Below are 25,350 nucleotides of genomic sequence, written 5' to 3'. Positions count from 1 at the left end.
ACTAAGTCTTTTCAAAGGGCTCACGGCATACCAAGTACCTGGATATTGTCCGACTCAATGGACATGAGTTTGAGCAAGCTCCGGGAGCTGGTGATGGACAGGGAAGCCTGGAGCGCTGCAGTCCATGGGGTTGCAAAGAGTCGGACACAGCTGAGTGACAGAACTGAACTGGATACTGAACACCAACTACCTGTTCTCAACAGGCATCCAACTAGTACAGGGGGAATGAATTAAGAGACTGATGATAAATGAATAGCTCATTTATGGGCTTGCACGTAAGGAGCTCATGGTCTATAAATTTAGCCATGCTCCTGATTTATTCAAGAGCTTAGCAAAATATTTTGCATACAGTAGGGTGCTCAACAAATTTTCTTGAGGGAGAGAATGAGAAACAGGGAATGAGAAAATACATGGAATTACCACTGAATGGAACCTAAACAGGCTCTGGTATGCATGGCCCCGGCCAGAAGTCTCTGTTTCAGGGCTGGCACTGCTAATCGTGTATGAGATGTTTCTGGTCAAAGACCCAGAAATGCACAGCCAGGTCTCAACAGCTGGAGAACTGAACCAGAAGACAGGGTCAGGTGAAGTTCAAATGGTTATCAAGCTACTCCTTCCTGCCACAGAACCACATCATCATTTTCAAAAACTAAAGCTCTCCTCTTCACTCTCAACCCCAGAAAAAGACTGTGACACTTCGTGCAGGGCCCTGAGGACATCCAAGCAAGGGGACTGTTCTAGCGAGGTCGGGGATGGGTGGTGGTAAGGACAATAAGTAAAGACTGTGCATTGAGAGAGGCTGGAAGGATGTGCCTTCTCTGATGGGCCTCCAAGTTCTCCCTTTGCCTAAAGAGGTCTCTTCCGTGACCACCAGGAGGCTCTCCTGGGTTTTGCCGTTGGGTGACTCTGCTCCCTGGATGCCCCCTTGAGCCATCCGTCTCCTGCCCTCCCCCAGCACTGCAGATACTGGGTGGCTGATGAGAATACTAAATTACTGCTGATTGGACACATCCTTCACTGGGTTATACTTAATAGCAGGCTGGGTTTTCTAAGGTACCTACACACACACACAGTAAAAGGGAGGGTGTTTTCATAAGGCTTCACAGCCTGCCAAGCCCTGCAACTCCCTTAGAAAACACACATTCCCTTCTCATTCCCTTCTCTATTGTTTGGTTTTGGTACAAAGAACATATATTGCTTTATTGATTTAAAAAAAAAATAGAAAACTTTTTAAAAAGCACGCACAAAACATTCAGCCCACCTGGTTCGACCCACATAACCCAAGCTGGCTGCCAGACCTGAGCCAAGAATGGGCTCTGTACATCTAGGGAGAAAGAAGGGAAAAAAAAAACACTCTAAGGAGAAATGGCCCCTTGCCCACTGTGGGGGAAGGAGACAAGTCAGCTCACATTCTTTTCTTGGGAGATGCTCAGAGACCCAGTTCTAGTGAGGTCAGGGTCATCAACAGTGTCCCTGGCATTGCACCACCCTCAGCTACCCGCTGCTGCTTCACTCCTGGAACTGCTTCATGCAAAGGAGAACCAAGCCTCCCCCACAGCCAAGACCTTGGGCTCACCAACCCCCAACTGAGAGATGCCTCCTCCTGGTAGTCGGCATCCGCAGAACTGCCTGGGGCGAGGCTCCAACCAGAGTCCAGGGCTGCCCTCTGGTGGCAGCGAGGGGGAAGTGGAACCCAGGTACCCCAGGTCCCTGCCCTTGGGGAGGGGCCTTCTAACTCGGGACTTTCGGGCCAGCACTTTCAGTCCCAGGTCAATTAGGAACTTTGCCATCAGTCACAGAGCAAGGGGCAGGAGTCAGCTGGGGAAATTAACTGCTGGATCAATAGGGCAAGGCCCTTGGAAAAAATGAATGTCCCTCAGACACTGAATGAGTAAGCGGGCAGCATGAGGGAGGCCCAGGCCTCAGTGAAGCTCAGGGTTAAAGGAGAAGCACTGTCTGGAGGCCAAGCAAACACCACTCACACTGCACAGTGGAGAGCGCCACACCCTTTAAGTTATTTCAGATCCTCAACTGGAGGAATCAATCCTCAATTCTCTACAGGTTGGGCCCTGGGAGCCAGCACTACTCGTGGTCATCTGGCCCTTGGGGCTGAGCACCCCGTTCTCAGCAGGGTCTCCTCTGATCCTCTGGAGCCTGGGTCCACACCATGCCCACATGGGAATGAGCTCCGGCTCTCAGATTCCAGCCCAGAGTCTGAGAAGCAGATACCACCACCTCCCCCTGTTCTTTAGGCCCTAACAAATGTCCTCTAACACCCAACAGTGCCGGAGCCCCAGGGACTCCACTCCGCCCAGCCTGTCAGAACACAGTGTCTCCCTAGAGTCCACCCTGTCCCAGGCGGCGCCCAGCTCCCTGCCTTCTTTTCCTCCAGCACAGGGCACTGTCCACCGTCCACACACGGCTCCTACAGCTCCCGCTCAGACGCGGGCTCTGTAAGGAGGGTCCTCATCCGGCCCAGGCGGCTGGGGGCGACACTCAGGGCTCTCAGCAGCAAGCTGGGAGATGAGCTGCTGGGCTCTCCTCAGGGCTTTTCCATCTTAGCCACCTTTCCCCAACTCTTCCCAAACACCCCAAGAGCCCAGACAATGGGAGTGAAATTTAACCACCAGGAAACGGCTCTGGAGCCCTTTAAAAGACTCTCCAGGGCTGCTCCAGAGACGGTGACGGGGGTGTCAGGTATCTGCATCCCAGTCTCCCCTCGACCCTGCCTCTTGCACCTTGAGCTAAGACAGTGGTTCTCAAGTGCGGTCAGGCTGTGGGGTGGGACAGACAGTTCAGCACCAGGTTTGGAGGCAACACCAACTGTTGGCCTTGTGACTTTGGGCAAGTTCCTTAAACTCTCCTTCAGGAAAATGGGGATATTACTAGTTCCAACTTTATAGGATTACATGTAAAGGCATCAGCATTCTGCCTGACATGCAGTAAGTATTCAACAAATATTGGCGACTATCAAGAAGAAAGGTGTAAAGACATTATTCAAAGCCCACCCAGGCACCCGGGACTACTTTATCTTTGTCACATTCCAGGGTCACCTCTGGGCTGGATGAGTTCATAGGAAACAGAGAGGGAAGGACCGAGCTGCTGCCAACATCCTGAGAACTGCTCCTCACACTCAGGCTTTCAAATGTTCGGGCTGTTCGCTGGGAAACAAATGATGATTCAATCTCTATTTGTCTATATGTGGGAGGCAGGGTGGAGCAGGGGTTGGGGGAGTTGGCATCCTGGCTTTAAGGACCAAAATTTGTGCTTCAGGAGATAGAGGACAAAGACAGGGGAACAAAGTGACAGCCACAGAAAACGAAGCAAAATGATGTGGGCTTTCCCGGAGGGGTGATGGTTGGTTAATGCCTCTGCCCACAAGGGGTGCGTGCACGCACACACACACACACACAGACGCACACAGCCTGAGTGTGCGGAACAAAGACAGGGCAGGAAGCAGGCCTACTCTAGGGAGGAGCAGGCCTGGTTCCGGAAGAGGAGCCACTCTCTAAGAATGTGACTCAGGGTCCCAGAGAAGGAAGTGGAGCCCTGACTCAGCACAGCAAGGATCATCAGGACCCTGTCCTTCTCCCACACACCCCACAGGTGCCATGGCTGCCCTCTGACACCCCCGAAACCTTAAGTGGCGTGGGTTTCCAGGCCACTCAAATCTGAAGCTGGAACCCCAGGGAGTGATGTCAAGCAACTGACTCAAGTTCATTTGAGCCCTGGCCCCGGGGGTCACATGACCTCCTTCACAGAGCACATGGTCCAGCTTGGCACACAGCATGTGCTTGACAACTGCTGGCTCTCTCCTTCCCTCCTGGCTGTCCAAGATGCTCACCTTGACCTCGTCACACCAGCAGAAAAACCGGTATGGGGAAGGGAGCAGGCAGCCCTGAGGGGTGAAAGGAAGGGGAGCTCAATGGAGACGGAGTTAACAGTGCTCTGAATTCCATACGCCAGTGTCTTTTCATTCCCACTCTCCTCTTGGACCCTCACACCCTGGGATGCAAGACAGAGACCCCCTGTTAGAGGTGAGGGTGGGGGCAGAGGAAGAGTGCACTCAGGGTCACTGAGTGCCTCCCCATTCCTCAGCCCTGCTCTGATGACCACCGACTCTTCAAACCAGAAGCTGAGACCACACACACCAAGCAGGGGCATACTCGCAGGAACATGTGGCAGGCTGTGAGCACCTCAGGGGGTGGCCATGGGGTCTTAACCTGGTATCTGCTGTGGGCAGTGTAGCCTGGTGGTTAATGGTGTGAGGCAAGACCAGCATACACAGTCCTAGCTCTGCTCCGGACAAGTCACTTGTGTTCTCTGTGCCTCAGTTTCCCATCTGTCAAGTGGGGATGTGAATGACAGTACTTACCTCAGAGGAGTGCTGGAAAGACAAAGTACACAAGCAAGCAATGCACAAATTCAGCACTTAACGCGTGGCATGTATTAGCAAAAGGAGTATTCCTTATGAATGAATGAAGGGCACAGAACGCTAAAATCTGAACCACCTGGGGAACTCACTGGCAGGCCAGTGGTTAGGGCTTGGCGCTTTCACTGCTGCGGCCCAGGTACCATCCCTGGTCGGGAAATTAAGCTCCCACAAGCCATGCAATGCCATCAAAAAGAACTGTCCCCTCCCCCCAAAATCTACTCCTCTGCTCCACAGGGCTCCCCTACAGAAAAAGAGCACCTCTTCTCCTGCGAGAGGCCCTGACAGGAAGGAGTTCTTAAGCAGAGAGCAGGTGTCAGCAAACTCTTTTCTGTAAAGGGCCAGGGAATAAATATTTTAGGACTAGCCATCCAGTCTCAAGCCCAACTACTCAGTTCTGTGGGTGAGACAATATGCAAATAATGGGTGTTGCTATGTGCCAATAAAACTTTATTTGCAAAATCAGGGTGACAACAGTCTCCTGCTAAAGGGAACCAGCCAGGTGGCAGCTGCCTGAGCAGTAAAAACAGGAACCAGCCTGCCAGGTCACCATCTCACTGAAACTGAGGTTCAGTAATCAAATAAGAACAAAATAGCAGATGGTGGATGGAGCTAGAGGAGACAGGGTGCCACCCAATGGCCCCACCTGCCTGGCCTGGTTGGTGTGAGGCACCCAGGGGCACCCAGGCCAGTACCACCCTTGGGAAGAAAACTGCCTCGGCTCTCTGGGCCTCCTGATCCTTGCATCCCAAATGGGGACACCACCACCTCCCTGGCCTAGCACTTGAGAGTTTTTTCTTTGTAAGTGTAAATTTAAAGCTTGAGGCAGCTGCCCATCTAGCTGTGGAGTGCTTCTAAAAAATAATACAAATAAATGATAATGACTTTCTAAGCAGCTGTGACAAATAGGGTGCTGGGCTGGGTGTTCGCGTATGAGGGAAGAGCAAGGAGGGAGCCTGTGTCCCTGGCCGGGACCGTTTCCCTTTTCTTACCATTTGGAGGACAGGACTTGTGGGGCAACCCACTGCCTCTATCAGGAGGGCAGGATAGGGAGAAAGGAAGGGGCACAGGTCTCCTCCAGGCTGGGGTCCAGCTGGGGCAGGACCACCTGTCCCCAGGCCCGGGCCCACCTCCGGCCATCTCAGCCACCTCTGCCTCCGGGGAGTGGCCTCGCCACGGCCTGCTCCGCATTCTGGGCAAGGACTCTGCTTCCTTCTCTTCCAGGTATTAAGCGCTGAAGCTCAGAGCTTCCAACACCCCAAATGGGATGTGGCTCTGATGGGACTGGAATGCCTGCTGGATGGAAAAGCTACCTGGGCCAGAAACCATGCCTCCAGCCGGCTGATCCCCCTCAGAGTTCCATCCCAAACAAGGGCTCCATGTCAAACCAAGCTGAAAACTTTACACGCCTTTGGCTCCTCCTGAAAATTTACCAGCTGCATTCAAGCTCCTTGGAGTTCCTACAGGATTTGGGAAGTCTTTAACTCACTGTTTCCCAGGTGTATTTGCCTTGGAGTGTCCCAAGTTCCCCATCTAGAATCCTCAGCCCCATCCTATCTTCTGCCCCACCCAGATTCCTCCTGTCCCTGGGAATCTCCCTTCCCTCAAAGCCCAGCTCAAGGATGACCGTCCCAGCCACGTAGCCCACCAAGTTCTAAGCCCACCTGCAGGGTGGGCCTGGTCATCTTCCCCTGACCCCACAGGGAGCAACTTCATAGGGAAAAGCGATGAGCAAGGGCAGAAAAGAGGCTTGCAACCAAGCCCTGAGTGGAAAACGCAGGCCAGAAAGCAGCGTCCTATAAATTATGATACTGTTTTGTTGCTGTTTAAAAAAAAAGAAAAAAATACACCTGTATATCTATACATAGGAAAATGTGAAAAGACATATATCAAATATTAATAGTGATTATCTGGAGTATGGGAGCTGGAAAATTTTCTTCTGTACAGAGTCAGACTGTAAATATCTTAGGCTTGGAGTCATGTAACTCTGTAGTTGCTCTAACGCAGCCATAGATCTAAAAGCTATCTAAACCAATGGGAGAGCTGTGTTTTAAAAACAACCTTACAAAAGCAGGTGACTGGTCAAAAGGTCATAATTTGCCAGTTTCTGATATGAAGATTGAATATGTGGTTTTTAATTTGTCTATTTTGTATTTTTCAGTATTTTTCAAATTTTCCACCATAAACATATTACTTATATAAACTAGGAAGGAAGGAGTGATCAATAAATTGTTCGTTTTGGGGAAGGGAGAGATAAAAATTAGGTATTTGGGATTAAAATACACATACTACTATATAAAAAATAGATAACCAATAAGGACCTACTGTATAGCACAGGAAACTATAATCAATATTTTGTATTAACCTGTAAAGGAAAAGAATATAGACAAATACATGTACATATATGTACAACTGAAGCACTTGTCTGTATACCTGAAGCTAACACAACTCTGTAAATCAACTATATTTCAATAAAACTTTTCTTAAAAAAGCTTGCACTGCGCTGTGAGAGCTTACAGAGCAGCCTCTCCCACACATCTTGGTGGCACAGGAATGGAAACCCCTACGAGGTCCAAGCTGGCCATCTCTGTAGCTCAAGCAGGACTTCCCTGTAGCTCAAATGGTAAAGAACCTGCCTGCAAGGCAGGAGACCAGGGTTTGAGCCCTGGGTTGGGAAGTTCCTCTGGAGAATGGAATGGCAATCCACTCCAGTATTCTTGCCTGGAGAATACCAGGGACAGAGGAGCCTGGCGGGCTACAGCCCATGGGGTCGCAGAGTCGGACACGACTGAGCGACTAACACACACGTGAGGTCTAAGCTGGCCATCTCTAGTGAAATGACCAATGCGCATACCTTTTAATCCAGAAAGTCCCTCTGTTAGAATTTACCCTGTAGGTTCCCACTGAAATAATGCACCGGTGTGGTTCTGTTCTGGACTCTGGAATATGCTGAAAAGAGCCCAAGTCTGGAAGTGACCTATTTGTTCCTCAGTCGGGAACTGAGTAAACCAGTTCCCAGTAAACTGAGGACATCTGAAGTAGGACATATGAACTACAGGGCACTGCAAATACTATGCAGCAATGTGAAGAAAAGGCAGCTCTGATGTGGAACAATCTCCAAGAGATACATTTTAAATGCAAAAAGGCAAATGGGAGAATATGTATTTTAAAAAGGAAGAAAATACTACATGCATATAATCACTTAGGAACGCTGCTAACTATCTTGGAATGACACAAGAGCCTAGGAACACTGCCTACAGAGGAACCAGGAGGCAGGGGGTGGAGATGGAAGGAAAACTTATTGTCTCCTGTACCTTTTTAATTTGGTTTCCTGTGTAAGAGTCTTCTACTCCAAAAATGTTAAAAGAATGAATAGAGTGGAATTTAACAAAATGAATCACACCAAAAATGACCCAGGGGCTTCAGAGGACTCGAGCCAGTCAGAGCAAAGAAAGCTGATCCCGACCCTGTTTCCTCACCTGTGGGGAGGAGGGAACCTGTGTGGCAGGCCCACCTCCGCCTGGGAGGCCTGAGAAAGGCGAGGTGTTCGCCCAGCCTGCACAGTGACCACCTCCATCGAGCACACGAGTCCCCACTCCCCCAGTCCCCCTGCTTGCCTGGACGTCCTCACAGCCCCTCCAGTGTCTGCAGAAGGCGGTAATGATGCTAAGGGACTCGGGGCACAGGAAGCCCAGGCCCCTGCCTGCCAATCTCCGGCCTGGTGGAGGCCTTGAGCCCTGTAGAACCGCCAAAGACCCAACACTGCCAGCAACACACCCTCCCAGGTTGGGTTGCCTCTTCTTCCATCTCCACCACCACCCAATGCACCCCGTGAAACACCACGCTGGGCCTGGCACCTACACCCCAGCCCCAACCCCAGCAGGTGGGAACATCCACCAGGTCTTCACAAGGAGGGCGCGCTTCTTAACCCCAAGGAGCAAAAGACTAAGAAAGGGGTTCTCGGCCCATGTTTGTGCATCCCAGGGCTCTCCAGTCAACACACAGGAGAACGAGCTTCTTGCCACCTCATATGCAGGCAGTTGCACCCCCAAAACAATGCCAAGCCTTTACTTTCACATCTCCCCTGGCATCTCACAGCCCCCTGAAAGATGGAACAAGCAGGAATTGCCTTTTCCATTATATTTTGGAGAGAATGAGGCTCAGAGAAGCGAAATGACCAGCTGACACTTCAGGCGACAGCAACCACCACCAGACCGCCTGGCTCACTGCCCTTCACTCTTCCCATACCCCGTCAGGCTCCCGGAACCTCCGCTTCTAAAGACAACCATCCTGCAACACGTGCAGGCTTCACTGCTTCAGCAGCTTCCTGAAGCCCAGCCCCGGTCCTAAGCTCCTGGGCACGCTCATCTGACAAGACAGGAACAAGCCAACCCCCCGTTGTCCTCTCCAGGGAGTCCACACACACATCCCCAAGAGACAAGGGGGACCTGATTCAGCGAGACCACTGTGAGCAGCTTCCAGGATGGGAAGAAATGACCAGATCCTGCTCGTCTGCCGGCGACCTACCCCTTCTTCAAGTTCGTCACATAAGCGCTCTGGAGGGCGGCTTCCAGGAAGTAGGTGAGCTCGTAGTCGACTGGGTGCGAGCCTTTCAGGTGCCGGGATGTGGTGTTACTTGTGACCTAGCAAGGGGGACACAGAGACAGCTGCTGTCTGCAGGTTCCAAGGCTGAGGGGCTGGGGCCAGGCTCAGCCCAGGCGGTGGCAGCGGCTCCAGCACTTCCCAAGCCCCCAGGCACCTCAGGGACACATAGCTCAGTATTCAGACCAAATGCAACCTGACCTGCTTCCATTTAAAGTAAGTCTACAATATAATACTTTCCAGCAATATTAACTATTCACATGAAATGTTACAGGAGTATCTAAGGGAACACAGAGACTAGCAATGGTTACGGAAGAACCTCAGCATCTTCTATGCTTTAAACTGAGTGGATAGTTTCCTACCCACTAAGTATTATATTGTATGATTTGAAGACAGACTACATGTCATTTTTATTATACTCTGTCAATCTATAATATATTAGACCAATGCTTTATCTAAAATGCTTTGATTTTGTGTATCTTGACAAATTTTACTACCGTATGTAATAAACGTGTATTTTTGTACTTGGAGAAACTTGCTAAATTTTAAAGTTGTTTGGTTTTAAAGGCATTGATAAGGGATATGTATGAAGTCCATGCTGTCTTTCAAATAAAACACTACCCTTCAGAAAAAATAAATAAATAAAATAAGTCTAAACCATTCTCTGCATGCAAATACCAGATGCCCATAACAGCCTTTCAATGCTGGTTTTATTTGCACTTCAGAGGAAACTGAGGCTCAGAAAGTGCCTGAGAACACAAAGCTGGCTTGAGCCATGATCTCAGACTCAAGTCTGGCCAGCTACACATTCCGGGCTCTGTATTTATTGGTACATTCATTCAACAAGCACTCAAGTGCCTACCAAACGCCAGGCACTGCACTGGCCCTGTCACATACCTCAGAATAGCTGGATGGCTGACCCCGGGTCTCTGGGGAAGCTGAGGAACAACTATATTATTAACTGAGCTGTCACTTAAGCTCAGCTCTGGGAGGGCCTGCCTTCACTATGCCACCTCCCTCTCTGATCCAAGGGGAAAAAAATTAACGAGCCATCCGCCTTATTTTTAAAAAACTGACGTAGGTTTAAGAAGGATTCTTAGTTCCTCAGAGGTTGGGGCTGGGTCTTAGAAGGCACACCCAGTCTTGCCAAGAATGCACAGGGTTCCACGGCCTGCCCTCCCTGGACCCACATAACCAGTTATCGAGGCCCATCTGTGAGCCCAGAGTCCCCGGGGTGCTGATTCCAGCCCTGAAGACCATTACAGCTCATCGCCTGCATCATCCCCTTTAATGAGTCCAAAGGCCAGGCTTCTACTGAATGGGTGACTTTCTCTTTTTCCTGAATGCTTCCTTCAAACCATATATAATTCAAATGTGAAGAGCTTCTAAAACACTGCATGTGACCTTGGCAGAGGTCAACTCAAGTCTCCACGTGGACCTGTGCCAGGAAATACACTCGAGTCCTGTTTCTGCAGCTTTAAGAATGGGCCTCTTTCCCACCAGGGGAGCCAGTAAGGGACTCCCAGGGCACCTGAGAGTTGAGAAGATTGTCTACAAGGACTGGCCTGACTGCGCCCTTCCAAGGGGAATGGGTGGTGGTGATCAGTCACTAAGTCATGTTCAACTCTTTGAGACCCCATGGACTGTAGCCCGCCAGGCTCCTCTGTCTATGGGGGTATTTCCCAGGCAAGAATACTGGAGTGGGTTGTCATTTCCTTCTCCAGGGGATCCTCCTGACCCAGGATTGAATCTGTGTCTCCTGCAGTGGCAGATGGATTCTTTACCACTGAGCCACCCGGGAAAGCCCTCCAAGGGGAGAGGAGTGGGCAAACAGACTAACCTAAGAATCATCTATTAAACAGGGATGCATATAATACCTACTTCATAGAGCTGTTGTGAGGGCTGTCTCAAACAGGGCTGTCAAACTTGGTCATACGAGCTGAGCTCATCAAGGAGTTTGCCGGCTCCCCACAGACAGTGTGGACTCTTCTATTTAGTAAAACTGTTTGCTGGCAGTAAAGAGTCTCATGCTAACAGGATCAGGGTACTATAAGGAGTTTCCAGAGCATCTTAAGGATGGGTGCAGGGCCCTCTTTTCTAATTTGCACAAGCATAACCTATGGGGTTAGTTGGCGAGACTGGAGGGCTGGGTGGTGCACAGATACACATGCTCAGCAGACGGCAGTGATGACGACGGGGTTGTCATTTCCAGCTTACCTTCTCCAGTTCCTGCAGGAACACCTGAGCGATCCAGGAGGCTCTCTCAAAACAGGTGATCACTTCCTCCTCCCTCTCGGTCAGGCGGGGGCGGGAAGCAATGGAGTTGGGCAGGCGTTCCAGGGAGAGGCCTGCAGGAGGAGGGGCGCACTTCGGACCTGCCCTGCTTGCAGGTGGGGGCACCCAACTCCAGCCCCCTCTCAGGCGCCCAGGGTGGTCTCATCTGAGACTCTGGAGCAGCCAGTGGGAGGCAGAGGTCCAGGGAAGCGGGGGAGGGCCTAAAGCAAGAATGGCATTAGCAGCGGCTGGCATCAAGCAGTGGGCAGACAGCAGGCACCCGTGCCCCATGTGGGGAACCACACTGGTGGTACCCGTATGCCCAACTCCTGCCTGGCCTTCCAGGCAGCACTCCACGAAGCAATCCTGACCCCTCCCCAGGCACTCACCACATCTACATCCTGGAGCGGTTATTTACATCCAACTCTTCTCTCCCCCAGTAGTTCAACTTGAGCAAATGAGTCTCTTTGGACTGTCACACTGCCACAGTCCTTGCACATGACAGATGCTTGATTACACAGCACTTACACACAGACCTCTTGAGGAACCAACCAATCTCTACCCTGCCTTCGTTACACACTCAGGTCCTATGTGCCTGCAGGGGAATCTGTTTTTGTGTCCCTGGCATTCACTTCCCATTCTTTCAGCAGCAGCACCTCACTTTCCCTTTGAGTGTCCATCCCGCAGCCTCAGCCCCTATCTCACCTCCAGGGCAGGCATGTGATCCAGGCTGACTTATCATCAAGCCCACAGTGATTGGCTAGGGTGTGCACTTGGCCAGGTGGGGCCAAGAGGACCCGATCCCAGAATTCTCACCCCTTCCACTGGGCTTGTTAAGCTGCTAAGAGGTCAGACTGGAATTGTTAGGGAAAGCTGACCTTAAAACGAAGCTACATAATGTGAATGTCATTAATGTGATGCTACACTTGAAAACGGTTAAGATGGTGTATTTTATACATATGTGTCTTCTTACCAAAATTTAAATATAAGAAAACGTAACTCTAAAGTCAAAACAAAAACAAAAATCCCAGAATTATAAGAAAGCAGGAAGAGAAAGCTGTGAAGGAAAACAACTATATTTATATCTGTTGTTGTTTTAAGACAGGAAAAAGATTGACTAAACGCTTAGTCATTAAAAAAAAAAAATGAAGTCTACACAGAGCAGAGATGAGACATGATGGTAAAGGGCAGATTCCTAAAGAGTTTGAACCTGAAGAACTACACCCTGAAACCTTCCAATGTATGCACCAATAAATCACTTCCCCGACTTCTCCCTCAAGGCAGGGGAGGGGTCAAAGTCTGCTTAAATTGTCCTCCTGACATGTGCAACTCACAGTCCTGACTGGAGAGTGCTGTCCTAGATGGTGGTTCTCAGGGGGCAGAACTCAGATCTTTCTCATCTTTGTGCCCACACAGTATGTGACATGTAGTGGTGTTCAAGATGAACTGACGGAAGGAAGGGATAAGAAGAGAATCCTCATCTCTGCCTTTGGCCCTAACATCCAACTGATGACCATTTTAACATTTCAAACCTCTTCTCCCCTTCCCCTCTCTTATTTCCTTATCTCGGGCTTTATCTCTTGAGTAGATAAAGAGATAAATTGCCTTCCTGTCACAGTTCTGCCTCCAGGCTCTCATCCATCCTGCTCTTGGCTCCCAGGGTGATCCTTCCAAAACTCTTCTGCTTACAACCCCTCCAAGGGTCCCTGCTGCTATAGTATAAAATCCAAACTCCTGACTCTCTGTACCACACCCTCCAAGGTTCATCCCTGTCAACTCCCCAGCCTTGTCTCTCACCACACATTATAGATTAAATGTTTGTATCCCCTTGAAAGTTACATGTTGAAAACCTAAAGCCCAAGGTGATGATATGAGGAGGCTGGCCTTGGGGAAGTGATTAAATCCTGAGGCTGGAGCCCTTGTGATAGGGATTAGTGTCTGTAGAGACCCCAGAGAGCTCCCTCATCTGTTCCATCATGTGAGCACACAGCAAGATGTTGGCAGCCTGCAATCTAGTTCAGCAGTAAAGAACCCACCTGCCAATGCAGGAGACACAGGTTTGATGCCCGGGTCACAAAGATCCCCTGGTGAAGAGAATGGCAACCTACCCCAGTGATCTTGCCTGGAGAATCCCATGGACAGAGGAGCTTGGCAGGCTACAATCAGGGGTCTCAAAGAGCCAGACACAACTTAGCAACTAAAAACAATAACAAACAATCTGGAAGAGGGGCCTCACCAGAACCTGATCTTGATTTCAGACTTCCAGCCTCTAGGACTATGAGAAACAAGTGTCTGTGGGGTATAAGCCAGCCAGTCTGTGGTGCTTTGTTCTAAGCCTGAGCTGACTACGGCTCAGACTGCTCCTCTTGCCTGGAATGTAAGGACCCCCCAAAGTCCACCCAAAATTACAGCTCACCTTCTGCCCCACTGAGTGCCACCTCCTCTGTGGAGCCCCTCCTGATACACCCTGGCATAACCAAGCATCTCTCCTGGTCTACACTTTACATATTTCAGCCCCACTATTTTTATACTTATTTATTTGTGCACATGTTTGCTCAGCCAGACTGTAGGCTCCTTAAAGGCACAGACCTCATCACGCTCCCCTTTCTACAACCTGGCGCACAGTAGGCACGATGCAAGCACTGGCTGGCTGAACAAACGACAAGCCCGATCAAGTCTGACAAAGTAGAGTACTCTACAAACAGAAGGTAAGGAATCACTGCTTTTCTTGGCGAGATGTCAACCCATATGGATTCAGTGACCTTGCCCTCTGCCAGGATGGGGTGTGAACTGGTTCAAAGGTTAGGGTGCCTCAGTCTGGGAAACGTTGGGCACAGGCTGTGAAGGCCCTTGCTCAACACAAAGATTCAGTTACCCAGGTCACCAAGTGTCAACATGCCTCTTGCCAAATGACTCATGACCAGGAGAGGACTGAAGGGGGAGGAGGAACAGAGGGTGAGCTGGAGGAGACGCAACAAGAAGGCGGAAGAAGGCAGGTCCCCTGCATCACTGCTAGTGCTGGCCCAGCCTCTCCTCTTGAGACCATGGCCAATGCCCCCGAAGGATGGCGGGACACAGAAATGTTCAGGGCCTGGCCTGGAAGCCAAGCGCAGATGGCTGGAGGGCACAGCCAACTCCAGAAGACACAGAGAGGGTCTGCTTTCACTCATCCTGTGCCCGCCCTCCCCAGCCCGGGCCAGAGATATGCCACTGGTTGGGTTCCCTACTGCCCTACCTCTGGGCCCAGAACTGGGATGGGTGATGCCAGCTGCCTGGCAGGTTCAGGCTGCCAGTTCCAAGACCCTGCTGGGCTGGCCGCAACAAAGCATCTGTCTGTGGGGCTGCCACCTTCCCCAAGCTTCATCCGTTCCTTCAGCTCCTAGCAGGGGCCTCTCCGCTAGGAGAGAATTCTAAACCCATCCTCCTTAGAAGCTCACAGCGAAACCACCTCTTCCCTGAAGGCTTCGGAAGTCTCTCGACTCCAAAACCAGCAGAACGTTTTAGCTGCGTCTCCTCTGCGTGTGCCCTTCCTCTCTGCCCATTTCTGGTTGATCTTTGGACCCAGCGAAAGCAAGACCTGGTGTTCAGTGAGTGGAAGGATGCATAGAGGAATGTGCACGTTCACTCAGGCAGAGTGCAGAGCCTGGTGAAGTTTCTTCCTCTCTAAAAAACAGTTCATGCTGAATTTATAAACAAACCGTAGCATTTTTATACAATGGAATACTACTCAGAAATAAACAACACAGATGAATCTCTCAGAACTTATAATTGTGCAGAAGAAGTCTGATATCAAAAAGTACAGGCTGTATGATTTCAGTTATATGTCATTCTAAACAAGAGCAAAATTATTACCTGTATTAATAGAAACTAAGCAGTCATTGCCTGGGGTGGGGTTGGGGAAGGGATCAATAGGTAAAGGACCTGAGGGAATTTTCTGGGGTGATAGAAATGTTCTTTGTCTTTACTGGGCTGTTGGTTACATGGGTATCTACATTTGCCAAATTCATCAAATTACACACTCAAGACCTAGGAACTGTATAAAAATATATCTAAAAACAATAAAAATATTCCTCTTTTAAAGGAAGCAATTATGACTAGGGAACTAATGAAGATCAAATTAGAGGGGATATAGTCATTGATGTGGTGGTGTATGAAATAATTTCCAACATACAGAAGACCAAAAAGCTTCCTGGAACTAGCAATGGCTCCTCCTAGTGAGAGTCACAGTCCAATCACTGAGTTCTATCCGTAAAAAAAGGCTTCTTTGTCTTATATTTGCTCTTTGATTCATATGAAAGTCCATTTTCCTGTCTATGAATATCTAATGGGAAATATACCAGGGACTCCAGGCCTCGAGTTTCTTCACCCTCTGCCCTGTGTGTGAGACCATACGAGGTCCAAGGCGGAGACAGGCTGCTCCTGAGCCTGCCCCCAAAGGATCCCAGTGGATCCCAGCCCTGTCAAGTGTCAAGAAGCCAGGGGCTACCAGCAAGCATTGGGTACCACCTCCTGAATTTCCACTAGCAGAGGGGTCTTTCTGTGAAAACACCCTGTCCTATGAGAGAGGGGAGTTCCTCTTTCAAGAACTCTTGCTTTTTCAAGAACTCCAAACTTTCCGTTTGAAGGCAAACTGACCCTGGCACAGCCCTGGGCTCAACACACAGACTGGCCCTGGCCTCATCAGTCTGAGTGACTCATCCCATCCTGGACAGCAGTTCTTCCAAGAAGCCCCGCCCTTGGAGCCTGGGGTTCTGGACGTGGAGATGGAGAACGCGATGCTCCCTCTATAGTGGAACTTTCCAGATATGTGGAGCCCTCCCTCCTGCCTACCCAGCTGGTCAAAGAGTACAGGGCACGCAAGAAGGGTACACCCTATGGAGGTGGAGGATGGGAGAGAGGAAGACATGCAAGTGACTGCTTAAGCCCTAAGAGAGGAAGCCGCAAGGCAAGGTTGGGAAGAACCCTTATAAATCACACTCAAAAGCGGACAACTGTGGGAATACAAAATGGTACAGCTTGGTCATTCCCCAAAAGATTAAAAACAGAATTACCATATGATCCAGCAACTTTACTTCTGGGTATACACACAAAAGAATTGAAAAAAAAGGTCTAGAAGAGATATGTGTGCACGTATGATCATAGCAACAGTATTCACAATAGCAAAAAGACAGAGGCAACCCAAGTGTCTATTGATGGATAGATAAAGAAAATGTAAGATATATATACAGTGGGATATTATTCAGCCTTAAAAAAAGGAAATCCTGCCATATGCAACAACACAGATGAACCTTAAGGATATCATGCTAAGTGAAATAAGCCAGTCATAGAAGACAAAGTCTGTATGATTCCACTTCTATGAGGGACCTAGAGTAGTCAAATCAGAGACGGAAAGTAGAATGGGGACTGCAAGGGGCTGGGGGAGGGAAACGGAAAACTGTTTACTGGACACAGAGTTTCAATTTTGCAAGATAAAGTGTTCTGGGGATTGGTTGCACAACATCATGAATGTACTTAACACTACTGAACTGTACACTTAAAAATGGTTCAGATAATAAATTTTATGTGTATTTTACTGCAGCTGAAAGATTTTTAATGGTTAAGATGCTAAATTTTATATTTTACCAATTGAAAAAATTTAAGAAAAGAAGAGCAGACAATTTGACTTGTATCAAAGTCTCTGAAAAGTGCATATACTTTGACTTCACTCTACTTCTAGAAATTTATCCTTAAAAAAATAATGTATGCAAAAAAATTAAAAATTTAGTTTTAAATATATCCAGTACAGCACTGTTATAATGGCAAAAAAAAAAAAAAGAGAGAGAGAGAGGCTTAACCTACAGGTTCAATAACAGGAGATAAGTTTGCTAAACTGCAATAGATTCTTGCAATGAAATGCTATGATGCTACTTTAATGTACACACATACTAGAAACTAGTTCATAAAATATTAACTTCAAAAAACAAGTTAAAAAATACATGAATGTATGAACTTATTTCTCTTTAAAACATATAAACCTACAGGAAAAAAAGACTGGAAGAATATACCCCAAAATATTTGCAGAGATGTAAGTCTCAGTTTCCCCAAACACAAAATAAGATCGCTAACAGTGTCCACCTCATAGGTTGGCTGTGAACATTAAATTTGATGATATACTGAAAAACAGAGCTTGTGCTCTCAGAAAACATTTCAAGTAATGCTCAAAATCATCTCTTAGGTAGGGGTTTAGCCCTTCCCAAGAATGACAAATGGGAAATCTAACTCAGGGAGAAGAGATTCCCTCCAACACCTCCACTCTAAGTGCCAGCCAGACCCAGGTCTTCCGGCTTCAACACCATCTGTCCTCTCAGCCCAGATTCCACACGTCTTTCCTTACTTACCCTCGATGACCCACCAGGGGTTCCCAAATCTCAGGCTTCTGGCCACCCATGGGGGCCTGCCTTTCACATGTGTATCTAATGGCTGAATGACAGCTGTCTACCCTGGCACAGCTGGGCCATAGTGTCTGTGCTGGTTTCTCAAATGCACCCCTCAGTGTCCTGTCCAATTTCACACCCTCACCAACTACTCTCAGGGGTGGCCTCCAACGATGGAGGAACGGGCCACGAGGAGACGATGCAGGGAGACCACACCGACTCCTTCACTTCCAGCTCCACGGTCTCCCTTCTGTGAGTCCGCCCACCTTCCTGTCCTGTTCTGTATCTCTCCACCCAGGCAGGACCTCGGTAAAGGCTTGGTGAGCACACAATGAACACACCAGCCCCTTGCAAGACGCCCAGACTGCTCATTCCTCTCCATCTGCAGGCCAGCCTCTCACTCCAGGGCTCACAGTCTGGGGCCAGGGCTGACCTGCTTTCCCACAAGGCAGATGGCCCACGCCCCTTTGAGAAGGAAGCCAAAATAAACAGCTAATTCCTGCCATACCAGGACTAAAAAAACCCCCCAAACCAAATATCCCACCATATCCTGCCCTAGGAGCTGCCTGGTGTTCTTTCATTTTTTTCAGTTTTACTAAACCCATAAAATTGTATTCTTGCCTGGAAAAAAATCCCATGGTTTGAGAAGCCTAGCAGGCTACAGTCTTTGGAACCCTACTGAGTGATTGAGCATGCACGCATAAATGGTTAATTTTTTTAAAAAGGACACGTGTGCATAAGCTTGAGCTTACACACACACACACACACACACACACAAATAAAGCCATAAAGTCCCAGGAGACAGTAGAAAAGCTGGCGGTTTCACAGACTGAATGAACAGAAAAAAAATCTTGAGGGGTGAGGAAAAGATAATTTCTCACAGCTACTTAATGTTTCTTACATTTTTACTTTTAAATTTTCACAGCACTTTCACAATTTAGCATCATACTGCAGTATTCTGGGTGAACCAGGGCCATCTCCCTCCACGGCCAGGCCATCCTTTCATTGGTCGGCCAGCAGATATACCTCCCAGGGTAGCCTCCCTGGTGCTGGGCTGCAGGCAAGAGGCAAAGGGACTGGCTTGGCTAAAGCACAAGGCACCTCTGGCTTTCAAGGGGCCCACAAGCCCCAAACTAGGTAGCAATGACTACGTCTGTAGGGCTCAGGGCAGGACACACGGCCGCAGAAATGGGGGGTCATTACCACACTGAGCAAGGGCCAGAGAACAGGAAGCAACACAGGTTGGAAGAGAGAAGGGAGCTCTTTGCCAAAGAACTGCTGAGAGGTGGACAGCGGCACTGGGGCTTTCGGGGCTGAACTGGGTAAGGCTCAAGATGTCAGAAGAACAGGCCTTGAAGCATCATGCATGTCCGTGAGAACTGGGGATACCCTTAGAACTCAGATCAACAGAAAAGACGACAGTTTGTTATGTGGATCCACAATGGCCTTGCCTAGACTACTCCAGATGGACCCAGACAGCGTGCTGGCCAACAGATGAGCCCAATTTTACGGGAAACAGGCTGTGCCACACCTCATGGTATGGCCACCTAGGGCCAAAGTTCTGGAACACCAGCAAAAGGGATACCACAAGCCTTCCTGCCGGCTCTTGATGGCCCCTTATTTCCCAGTCCCTCCAGCATACCCTCTTAGTTCCAGAAAGGTATAACTATACCCTCCTCCAAATACATCACTTCCATTTCCCCAGGGCCTCCCTCTGGATTTTTCCTTTACCTGGAAGGCACCTCTTCCATCCATCTGCAGCTGATCCATCCTAAAGTTCAGCCTCACCTGCCAGCTCACCTGGGAAGGCCCCACAACTTGCTAGGTCTCACTCACTTCCCTCTCTGGAACAGAGTGGATCAAACAAGTTCTCCCTGGACATCAGTGATTCTCCTACTTGGAGATGGGCAGCTGAGGAGCTGTAGCCCCCAAGAGGATTCAAAGACTGACCCTCCCACCCCCGCCAAGATGTTAAGGCAGAGCAGCCCACAGAACTAGGGGCAGCCATGTGGCCAGGACACCATGGCCAGGCAGCAAGTCTGGCATCCTGCCCAGCAGGCCATGGGAGTAAGCTACAGACCAGCCACCACTGGGTGTTCCCATTTCCTGCTTTTCCCAAATGGTGGACTTCACGGACACTACAGCCTGCTGATGCACAGGCGGGGCCGGAAAGAGTGGCACTAGGTGGCTTATGACTCATCAGCGCTGGGATGGCCACTGCAAGCTGCGGGCCTCCTCCAGAGCAGCTGCTTCTCCCCGGGCACAGCACACCAGCAGTGGGCTTTGCTCACCTACCTGCCACTCCTCTGAGAGGAGGGACCCGAGTTGTCCATCATGGCACCCCCACCAGGCACTTGCTGGATCAACTGCTGGCAAATTTTACTCTCTCCAGTGGGAGCTGGGCCAGGGGTACAATGACAAGACACCAGACCCCTGGCAGGAGAAGCAAACTGACCTCTAACTGGGGAGACTGGGCCAAGGTCCAAATGAGCTTGACAGAGGGAGAGAATGCTGTATTCTGCAGCTACAATCAGGGGGATCTCCTGGTGGAGGAGGCACCTGAACTGTGTCTGGAAGGAAGTGTTGGCGCTACCTACACGTAGAGGAACAAAAATGGGGTTGGTTGGCGAGGACAGTGGCCCAAGAAAAGGTGAAGGGACAGAACTTTCTAGATCATGTTGAGCACCAGGAGTGACCTCATTTATCAGAAACATGTGGTCCAGGAAGGGAAGGGAGAAGAGGGAGAGAAGACTGGGAGTGTTGAAGAAATGACCCTCTATCCTCAAGGGGCTTCAAGTTTCGTAGGAAGACAGGCTGACAGCCACAAGCACACAGAATCAAACCAGCAGGGCTCTGCAAAGATGGGCAGTACTAAGGACAGGTCTTCTGAGAAGGGCCTTGACACCAAATTATCCTAGATTGTCTTTAATGCAAAGTAAATGGAAGATGTTTCCCCCAAACCAATCAGAACAGTATCAAAAGGAGGTATCTATTCATGCACCTCTGTGTTCACTGCAGCACTGTTCACAATAGCCAAGACATGGAGACAACCTAAATGCCCATCACAGATGAATGGATAAGGAAGACGCGGAACATACATATTAATATGATGGAATATTAGTCAGCCATGGGAGCTTGGAAGACAACCACTGGCCACCAGTCCAAGCTCTGCTACTCACAGGCTGCACAACTGTGGACAAGCCTCAGTTTCTGCATCCAAAGAGTGAGCATAAAAACTCCCTTTCATTCTAGAGATGAACTAAAGGTCAATCCACCAGCCAACGAATGTTTATTAAAAGAGAGTTCCAGGACATTGTTTCTCAAACTGTAAGGTGTATACACATCACCTGGGGATGCTGTTAAAAATGCAGATTCTGATTCAGTACATCTGGTGTGGGGCCTGAGTCTACACTTCCAATTTGGGTGGTGCATGTGATAATCCTGCCCCCGCTCCGCGCTCTGCCCCCATCATACTCTCAGGGTCCAGAGCAGGAGGGCCCACACCTCACGTTTCTGGGTATACCACAAAGTCAGATAACCAGAGGAGCTTGGAAGACTGGGGGATGAGGGACCAATTGGGGGACTGCAATAGGCAGGGACAGGGCCCTCAGCTCCATCCGGGGCCAGCCCGGCACTTGGGAGCAGCTGGCCATAAGATAGGCCTATTTCTGTGTGGCAGACCCATCAACCCGGCAGCCAGAAGGAGCTGGAGGACCTGGGGAGAGGCAGTCCTTCCTTAAAGCCAGAGGCTTTGACAGAGCCCAGCCTTGTCCCGGAGGCCCATGTGAGGCCCTAAAATCCAGTCCTCTGCTTCTGGCAGGATCGGGTCAGTCTGATCCCAGGTGTGATGTTGGGGAACAGTTCATTCAGACAGGGAAGTGAAGCTGTTTTATTTTTCTATCTTAGTGAAAAGTTTGTAGTTTTCATATTGTTTCTGATCAAATTTGACATAGACAATACTTTTTTCCCTTAGAGGGGTTGGAGGGTCATATATCTTCCTGTCCCCCACTCCATGCAATATACATGCATGTGCACATAAGGTTTCTTCACTTCAAGCAAGAGAAACCCACAACTGCTTCAACTGCTCCCCTCTCTCGAGCTCCTGGGACGATGTCTGAAGCTCTCCCTGAGAATCAGAAAGAATCTTCTGTTCTCATCCATGTCTCCCCAACTTCAGAGCAAGGTCAAGTCCTGGTGAGTGACCTCCCAGAGGACACACTGCCAAGTCCCTCTGCTTTGAAGGGGAAAGCAGGTGAGTTGAGTGTGTTTTTATGTCTCTCATGAGTGAAGAGACCCAGAGCCTGCTCTTGAGAAACCCACACTTACAGTCCCACTGAGCCTCCAGGCAGGGCGCTCAGGCCCCTCCCACTACGACACACGGCCTCACCCCCTTCCCTCCAGCCAGGTGGGCTGCAGAACCCAACTCCCTGCCCCACAGGAAGGGACCAGGTGGAACCACAGAGCAGACTCCAATGCAAGACGGTACAGAAGCTCAGCTGTAATGGCTTGGTCAGGCAGGGTACTGGGGAGCAGGTATGTCAGGCTTTTGCAGGAGGCCACCCAACATCTGCCGACAAAGGCTGAAAAGAGCAGCCTGGAGGGAGGGCATTCTGGTTCACACACAAGCGAACTGATGTCCAGGCCAGTTGTTTCACTTCCGCCAGCCTTTTTGATCTGTTACCTGAGAACTGACCTACATCATTTCCGTGATTCCTTCCAGTCTAGGACTCTGAGCAGCACCATCACAGAGTGTTTATGAGCTCTGGCTGCCTGGGTTCAAATCCTGATTCTGCCAATTCCAGGGACATCCACAAGGGTCCCTTCTCCTCTTTGCTTGTAACTCCTGGTCTAGAACATACGAATGAAGAGAACACCTACTCAGCGGGTTACTGTGTAGACTGAAGGAGGGCATACCTGCCGTGGAGTGAGGGTTTAATAAATATATATTGTTGTTTGTTGAACTCTGAGGCATGCTGCTGCCACCATTCTACTTACAGACTGAATGTTTGTGGGCCCCCAAGTTCATCCATTGGAGCTCTAACCGAAATTGGATGGTATCTGGAGATGGTGTCTTTGGGAGGTAACTAGGGTTAGATGAGGTCATGAGGGTGGGGGCTTGATGATGGGATTAGAGGTTTTATAAGAAGGTGAAGAGATCTCTCCAGGAGCCCACAGGGAGGACAGGTCACGTGAGGACACATCGAGAAGGCAGCCACCCGCCATCCAAGGAGTGAGCCCCTACCAGACACCAACGCTGCTGGTACATGGATCTTGGACCTCACAGCCTCCAGAACTGTGACAAATTCCTATTATTTAAGCCACCCAGTCTATGACATTTTGTTGGGGCTTCCCAGGTGGCTCAGTGGTAAAGAATCTGCCTGCAATGCAGGAGACTCAAGAAACAATAGCTCGATCCCTGGGTCAGGAAGATCCCCAGGAGGAGGAACCCATTCCAGTCATTCTTCCCTAGAAAAGCCCATGGACAGAGGAGCTTGGTGGGATACAGTCTATGGGGTCCCAAAAGGGTCAGACATGACTGAGCATGAGTCAATGACATTTTGCTCTGGCAGCCTGGCAGACTAACACAAGCCCCATGCTCACAAATGGAGTCAGGACCAATGATGAGCCGTCCCCACCCCCTACTCTCTTCTGCGGAACCCTGCTGGATCCCCTAGACCCAGGAGAACCAACACCATGCACACTCTGGAGGCCACGTGCAATCTCAAGCACACACAGGGTCAGGTGAACCTCAGCATGCCAAGCAGCAGGGTACAGGCACTGCAACAGCACAGAGGGGGCAGGCAGAGAGGAGGCAGGCAAGCACAAGGCCGCGTGCAGTCAGTGGGGGCTGGGAGCCAGCACAGCCAGATGATCGAGCAGCCCACGCCGGGGACACCCGGCTCCTTACCTCCCCTGCAGCACCTCTGACCACCGGGCCTGTGTTCCCCCAAGAAGCTGGAGGCGTGCTGGAAAGAGTAGAAAGCAGGAGACAGGGAGCAGTAGGTACCGAGCCAGGTCTACAGGAAAAAGTGCCGGAAAGGAGCCCTGCGGAAGGGTGTTAGGTTTGGGGAGTTGGTGGCAGAGGTGGTTTTCAAATGCCAAATGAAGATCAACCCCCGCAAGACCCCCCCCAGCCTGTGCCAGGGGTGCAGAGAAAGGGACAAGACAGCAATGGGAGAAGACCCCACACTGGACCATCCGAGATGGGCACCTGCTTCTCACAGCCTGGTACTGGGTCTGTCTTGGGTGAAAATCTCAGCAATTTCCCAGGAGGGCATTAACAGTCTCTCAATGGTGAAAGGGACCCAGGGACTCAGGGGTGGATGAACAGCTCTCAAAGGAGGCCACGCCCTGCTCAGACTAGTCAGTCCTCTGGGACCCAAAGGAGACAGAAGACTGGGAGTGGGGAATCATAGTCCAAAGCCAACATCACACGAGGTGGAGGTTCCAATCCTGGTTCCACCACAGATCTCTGGGTAACTCTAGGCGAGGTACCTTCCCTCTCTAGGCCTCAGTTTCCCTGTATATAAGATGGCAGAATGTCCCCGTCTACAATAGAAAAGAAGGTGACAAATACTCTGCCACTACCAGGCACCAAATCCCCACAGGGCCACACGTGTTTCTAGACTCTGGGGGTTGGTTTGTGCTGGAATAAAAAGACTGACGATCCAAGAATCCTGGTAACAGTCTGGACGGACAGGTTCCTGCGACCCTCACTGCCACCAAGAGCCACTGCCCAGGCTCTATGATCCCAGGGTTCAAGGGTCCAGCGAAGAAGGAGCTTGCAGTGCAAAGTCTGGGGCAGGGCTTTCACTACCATGTAACGCCTACAAGCTCAGGTCAAGGGCACTCTTTCCCCACGTGAGAATCCACAACCCCCATCATGAAATTCCTACATTACTAAGCCCATGTGCCTAGCTCCCCACCAGAACACTACTCACCCTGGGAGGTGGCTCTGACCGGCCCATCACAGGATCCCAGCACCACCCCCCTGGGCCACTCACAGCAGGAGAGCAGCAGATATCTGAGCAATTCCAGGTTTCTCTGCCATCAAGCACCTGACCTGTAGCCAACATCAATACTGGTGCCAGCCTGACGACAGGTGGCACATTTCTTAAGCCTTTCCCAACCTGGTTACACAACTGATTCCTCTTGTTCATGGTAACCCTGTGAGAGCAGGTTATTACGACCCTGTCTTATAGAAAAATCAACTGAGGCCAAGAAAGGTGAAGAGCTATATGCCCAAGGGCACACAGTTGGGTTCCTATCTGTCAACAGAGTGAGGGCGGGTTACCCAAGCCTTCTAACCTGACATTCAGCCCATACCTGCAGTCAGCCAGCGGTGTGGCTGGTTACCCTGGCAACCACCTGGCCGGTCAGTGCTCCAGGGACGTGGGGGTCAGAGTGTAATGACCTGGGCACAGTGAAGGGGAGCCCCGGCTGGCGCCCACACCTACCTTTAATGACAAAGGCCTCTGCCAGCAGCCGCATCTGATACAGGGGCTTGTTCTCCATGGACATGTCATCAATGCCGGCCCGCGCGTACATGCTGATGGCATCTCGATAGGAGCCTTCCACGTAATGCAGCTTGCCCAGGATCAGCATGGCCTCACACAGATACTGCGGCTG

General features: G+C 50.1%; 1 protein-coding gene across 2 annotated transcripts in view; it reads right to left on the bottom strand.

Annotated features, from left to right (window-relative positions):
- Positions 1-25,350, bottom strand: part of TTC7A (tetratricopeptide repeat domain 7A) — a 123,172-nt gene that overhangs the window by 79,258 nt on the left and 18,564 nt on the right. The window contains exons 1-4 of one of the 2 annotated variants that reach the window (XM_027555190.1): positions 25,179-25,209; positions 23,630-23,687; positions 11,252-11,382; positions 8,960-9,075 (exon numbers count right to left, since the gene is read on the bottom strand). Coding sequence is in view for 1 of the 2 variants with exons in the window: in XM_027555189.1 (XP_027410990.1) it covers positions 8,960-9,075; positions 11,252-11,382; positions 25,179-25,347 (416 nt within the window). In the remaining variant the exon portion in view is untranslated. Of the gene's footprint in view, positions 1-8,959; positions 9,076-11,251; positions 11,383-23,629; positions 23,688-25,178; positions 25,348-25,350 lie in introns of those variants that run through there. The other variant, XM_027555189.1, reaches the window with a different exon arrangement.

The sequence above is a fragment of the Bos indicus x Bos taurus genome, chromosome 11 (genome assembly GCF_003369695.1).
Source record: "Bos indicus x Bos taurus breed Angus x Brahman F1 hybrid chromosome 11, Bos_hybrid_MaternalHap_v2.0, whole genome shotgun sequence".
Classification (NCBI taxonomy): domain Eukaryota; kingdom Metazoa; phylum Chordata; class Mammalia; order Artiodactyla; family Bovidae; genus Bos; species Bos indicus x Bos taurus.
This window is presented reverse-complemented; position numbering and strand designations above follow the sequence as displayed.